The 6000-nt window shown below is 35.9% G+C and overlaps 1 protein-coding gene across 1 annotated transcript in view; it reads right to left on the bottom strand.

The window, feature by feature from the left end:
* Positions 1-6000, bottom strand: part of LOC115922976 (nucleolin-like) — a 42270-nt gene continuing 36270 nt past the window's right edge. Inside the window, exons 8-11 of the mRNA XM_030982856.1 lie at positions 5008-5100; positions 2748-3095; positions 1537-1656; positions 1-1097 (exon numbers count right to left, since the gene is read on the bottom strand). Of these exons, the coding sequence (XP_030838716.1) occupies positions 961-1097; positions 1537-1656; positions 2748-3095; positions 5008-5100 (698 nt within the window). The 3' untranslated portion in view covers positions 1-960. The remainder of the gene's footprint in view (positions 1098-1536; positions 1657-2747; positions 3096-5007; positions 5101-6000) is intronic.

The following is a 6000-nucleotide window of genomic DNA, read 5'->3' as shown; positions in this document are numbered from 1 at the left end:
TTATTATATAATGATAGCCAACACCATTTACCCCAAATGAAACAATTATTGATTAAACGTGATTAGAAATAAAGAGATAAATATAAAGTGCCATGCTCATATTTCTTTTCAATGACTGAAAAATGATTTTCTTTCGACACCAGCATTGTTCATTTTCTGACGTGATGTTAACGATTAAAAGGCAAAAGTGATAAAGGTGTTCAAAAGCATAAGTCAACAAAAATGTAAAATTATTCTACTTGTTCAGAAAATCATAATCTAGTGAAATATATCAAAGATACAACCAAACTTAACACAACTGAAGTATAGCAATAAAGGTATCGAAAACATCGTACAAAGGTGTGAAAAAATATAGCGAACTGCGAAGGTGATGAATTTCGATGCAAATTAAAGACTGAGGCAAAGAATACGGTGGAAATCAGAGACTGCATGAATATGATCCGAATGTCAAACACTCTGTCTTCCTAGCGCAATCAATGATCAGAAAACGAAGGTCATACCAGGACAAGGTAATGATCTCCCGTCCGTTTTGATAACATTTTCTAGCAAAATTATGAGTGTTCGTTTATGATAAACTGATGAATATTAATTGTGTTGGCAGAAAAGAAAGATGGGAGTGATTTTTTTTGTGTATTTCAACGTCAAATTCTGTTTTGAGTACCTAGCGTTGTCAAAAATCGATTTGTGGGTTTTAACAAAATTATCAATTTTTTTTTGGTTGAAAGAGGTTCTTCACTGAAAGAATTTGCTCATTTAAATTTCAAACAATGTTTATAACTAAAATAATATTTCAATTAACAATGCTTTATTTCCACATAGTCCTATAACCCTTTCCATACCCACAACCGAACCGACGCTTGAAGATGGTACATGATCACATTGCAGTCTCTGATTTCCAATTCCTTTGCGGAAGGAGGAGGAGGAAGGGTGGGGGTCATAAATGACGTAAGCTCATCCCGATTAATCCTCCCCTTCTTTCGTTGCTATCTCCTTGATCTCTTTCTCCTCCTCATCTTCAAGTTCCTTCTCTTCTTCGTACTTGTTACCTAGCTTTTCCATGTCGATGCCAAGACTTCTCAAGATGTCCTCAGGAATGTCTGAAGTTGTACAAAGAAGATTAAGAAATGAATAAAAACGCTATTCTTTTAAACCATTGTATGAGTTGTCAATTTAATACAAGTTTTAGCATCAACCACTGCCAGTTATTTTGCCATAAGTAGGATTTTTAATTGTCAGCACTAAAATTACATCAAAATGTGTTGGTTTTATTTTCTTTAGTATCACTAGTAGATGGCAGCGTTTTACACGAAATATCCTTTGTGAAATGAATGTAATAATGATGAAAACACGTGCAAAGTGGGTAACTCCAACCAATCAGACACATCGACTTTTAGGTTGATTTAATGTATAGCATGAACATTTTAATTTATAAAGTTCCCAATAAAGTCCCCAATTGCTGATTATGACGTCATAGAATCGAAAGAATATGAAACAATGCATAGAGAACACAGGAATTGTTTTATAAGTAGTAGTTACCATTATCGAGTAGTAGCGACATGTCTTTCCAGTTTTTCTCCACATCCTCATCAATGACGTCATTTGATGGGCCGACTTTTACAACAGCTTCGGCTCCAGGTTTGGTAATCTTAATGGACTCTAAAATCACAGAAAGAAGAGAAGATGAGGAATTTCTAACTTTTGGATTCGTCAAGACAAAATAAGATGATGCTCCCTGCTAAGAAAAATCAGACCTACTGCCCACGAAATGTAAAGATAAATGTCTACGTAAAGCTTCAAGGAAAATGCCTTGACGGAAATGGATTTGAAAGAACCCTTGAGGGAAAAGTCATAAAATAAAATATGAATATGTTTTGCTATGACGTTTTATAATTGAAGATATACAAGTAATATCAGCAGATTCTTAGAGTTGAATAATACTTTAAGACTAGAATAAAGTGATCGCTGGGTCAGTGCACCTTGTTGGTCGTTTTCTTTTATATGATAAACCGATATTTTAGAATCTTCTAGAGCGCACCTCATACATTAAGATCCGACTATATGGTGTCGGTCAAATTACAGAAAGACAAGATACGAAAAAAAGATTTCCTGATTGCCCTGATCAAGGTACTGAATAGTCATACAAATAGAGACATTGACATTGACACAGAGAAAAGTACCATTAGCTGCGAATGAATCGTAGTGGGTAGTTACACCACAAAAGTCTCCTCGTTGTCCCAGATTTGTCACCGTGTTTTCTTTGGCGATTCCCCAAAGTTTTGATAATTTATATGACTATTAAGAAACTCATTCAGGACGTATTTTACATCTTCTGTGTTCATATCTGATCCTTTTTTTTCAACTTTTACCAAAGTCTGTTCTCGGATCTCGGGTGTGGGGTGGGCTAACGTCTCATCGGCCAGTGAGATACAGTGCCTCAGCGGTTGGAGCAGGGCTTGTTTTTAATAGGAAGCTCATGGGTTCGCAACCTCAGCAGGTGGGACGTTTATCCGCATTCACGTTTCGTCCATTGTCATGAGGGTTTCAGAAAAATCCCTAGGTGCCCTCATGAATTCGATAATCATTAGAAAAACAGCAAACAACAATAATAATAATAATAATAATTTTTATATAGCGCTTAATACAAATGTCTCTAAGCGCTTTACAAAATATACTATTACCCCGGTCATTGGATTCAGTGCTTGCCCGCACACATTATTATCAACGAATCAAACTATTCCTGAGCTTACCTGTTTTCGATGTCTTTCCTCCTTCAATGAGTTCGTCTTCTAATTCATCTGCAATCTTCTCCGCCTCCTGCTCTAACTCCGTCGCGTCCGCGTCACCATTATGGTCCGTCTCCTTGATGTCCTTGACCAATCCATCCGGTCCTTGTTCTAGGAGCTCTTCCTCGAAGTTCTCAATCTCAGGCTCGACCTCCTGGCCGTATCTCTCGATCTCGTCCTCGCCCTGCATGTACTCGCTGGTCTGTGATGAAAGGCCCAAGTCTTCTTCTCTGTATTCGCTGCCCCCCTCTGAGCTCATGCCTTCTTCGCTCTCACCCCAGTAGTTGTCAGGAAGGAGCTGCACAACCTTGCCTTCACAAGAGCAAGCAAATAAATAAACCAAAAATGTCTTACAGATACTTTCAATTATTGGCTGACTTTGTCACTTTCATGATACTTCAACGAAGAACAATACATTGAATCATATATAAGGAGAAGGGAAAAAATGTTTTACATTTGCTTATATTACATATTACAGAAAATTGTGCGACTCTCAAATGATATACAATTACATGCTTCAGATATTAGCAACAGTTTGCTTTAATTCGATCAGCGATGATGAAACTCTTCAGTTTGTACCAATTATTATGTACCTAACTCAAGGAGTCATGTTCAATCAATAGTACAACACATACAACTTATTGAGAAGCAACTCTACAGTGTTAGATTACATACTTATATACAGGCGCTTCTACGAATCAGCACCGTCCATTACCTCTATATTACAGAAATCTGACCCCCCCCCCCGAAAAAAAAAGTAAGAAAGAAAGAAAACAGCAACAACAACACCAAAAAAAGAGAAAGAAAAAAAGAAACATACATTTATTTTAACTATTGCTCAGGTGCTGGTGTAATATGACTATAAAAAAAATAGTTTAAAATCACGATCGCGTTTGTAACAGCGTCTTCTACAATGTAACTTTCTACGATATCGCTTATGATTACGGTCTCCTGCACTTTTTCAACAGATAGTTTGGATAATACTTTAGATTTATAATAATATGTTATAGAAATATTAAGTTTCGTTATTATATGTACATATGTAAAAAAAAAATGTATATTTTGTATTACACCTTACGTTTATATGTTCTTTGTTATTCTGTTATTATATTTGGAAAAAAGCTGAAAAAAATTGGGGAAAAACAAAAAAGATGGGCGAGACACACAAATCAAACTTCTAAGGACAACCGACCGGGGGAAGGTATACATATTATATCCTCATCTGGGGAGGCGAATGGCTAATAATCTAAAGAAATTCGAGTCGATTACTTATCTTGAGCGAGGCTTTAAAAGCTAATCAAAACCTTGATGGATGAAATGACATCGCCTCCCACTCTGCCATTATCCCACGCAATCATGCACTGAGCATGTCTTAATGAGGGGGTATTCAGCATCTAGGGTAGATTATGGCGCGGGACGCCCTCCCTCAGAAAAAAATAATTCCTCTGGCAGGTTGCCCTTCTCGGTAAGACCTAGGGGCTGCCCAGACTTCCTATACCCCGATCTCGGGATGATTCTGCCCCCACGTTCATAAATATCTGGGTACGCTTATGAATGACGCTTTTAAGTTGTACCAAATAGAGCTTAACAGAAATATATAGGTGGAAATGCTACTTAATTATAATGTCATCCGTGTCGTGTTGCCGCCATTTCGGCCTACGCAAGATTTATAAACGACACCTTCATGTAATCCTATGACTTTAAGAGCTTTTCATCAGAACCGTCATGAATCATACATGAATAGAAAGTAAAAATACTAATTTGTAATGTTTTTTAAAATGTCTTTTTCACAAGAAAGGAAAACTTCACATTCTCTAATAAGAACTTCATAAAACTAAACTCATTTATAAAGCGATGATAAACTATAAAGCGATGATAAAAAAGAGGAATTTCAAATTATGTTAAGAGAGAAGTGTGTCACCACCAACACCTTATTATCGTGTTCTGATTAAATTATTGTAACGCTAAGTAGTAATCATTTAATGGTCATGAAGTTTTGACAAGGTCGTTGGGTGGGCAATTATTTGATAATTTGTAGAGGCATGTTTCTAAAAAAATAAACACAACTTAATCTAGCTAAGGAAACTAAATTGCAACCATTTGCATTATTAGTCTGTCAGTATCATGTGTATCAGGTAGCCTTATGATTAGGGTTTCGGTTGTGGCTAGTTTTAGAAACGTGCCTCTTCAACTTATACAGCTACCAATAATATTTTCGACTTACTCATGATTTTAGCGCCATCTTCCGGCGAGATTTCACCTCGTGCAATCCTTTGTGCAAGTATCTCGGCTATCTCTGATAAGGCTTGAGTGCTTTCTATACAACACAAGAATAAATCACATATGAACAAATATCAAGCGAAAACATCTAGGGCATAAATGAATAAATCAATACAAAATGACAGTGAACAAAATTCCTGTGGATTTCAGCTTGTTGACCTACACGTTTCCTGACCTCGGAAAAAATTGCAAAGAATCGATTATTTCTAGCTAAAAATCCTTTTAATGGAGACTCCATCCTTCCCGCCTAAAAGTCTAAACGTACGTGTTTATTTGGCCTTCCCCAAAGAGCAAATAATACTGGACTTTCTGCGAACAAACACAAATGACACAATCGATTTGATAATTCAACGTTTTGTATCCTAAATTCCACGATTACTGACTGTGAATTTAAACAAATAAAACAAATAAAACAAATAAAATCATTTTTCAATCTCCGACAAGTGCGTTTATTAAGTTTTTCTTCTTCTTTTTAATCTTTTACTTTCACCAACCGATTTTATTCATTTCTTATTTTCATTGGAAATAGTAGTCATATGCTATTCATCGTCAGACATTTAGAATAAATCTTGAGTTCTGGTAATAATAGAAAATAATTTCTTACAGGGTGAAACAAAAACTACACCTAATGTTCAGACGACCAATTAAAGGTATCTGCCAAACAATTTTGGTAGAAATATTCTTAAACATATCTAAATAGTTGAGTTTCAAGAAAAAGAAGATAAAGATATTGATTGGATGGTTCCGAACCATACTTTACTTCATAATAAGGCGTTTCGAAGAAATTTAGGTCAGTTTTTGTGCTGCAAATATAACTTGGAATAAACCATATAGCGTAGAACACACCTTTCAATTTAGGCGTATGGGCAAAATTTTGTCCAAATATCAAATTTACATTCCACAGGCGATTTCATACTCGATTTTTATAATCTCGTCA

The sequence above is a fragment of the Strongylocentrotus purpuratus genome, unplaced genomic scaffold (genome assembly GCF_000002235.5).
Source record: "Strongylocentrotus purpuratus isolate Spur 01 unplaced genomic scaffold, Spur_5.0 spur5_contig_827, whole genome shotgun sequence".
NCBI lineage: Eukaryota > Metazoa > Echinodermata > Echinoidea > Camarodonta > Strongylocentrotidae > Strongylocentrotus > Strongylocentrotus purpuratus.
The sequence above is the reverse complement of the archived record's forward strand: the minus strand, read 5'-3'. Positions and strand labels throughout refer to the sequence as shown.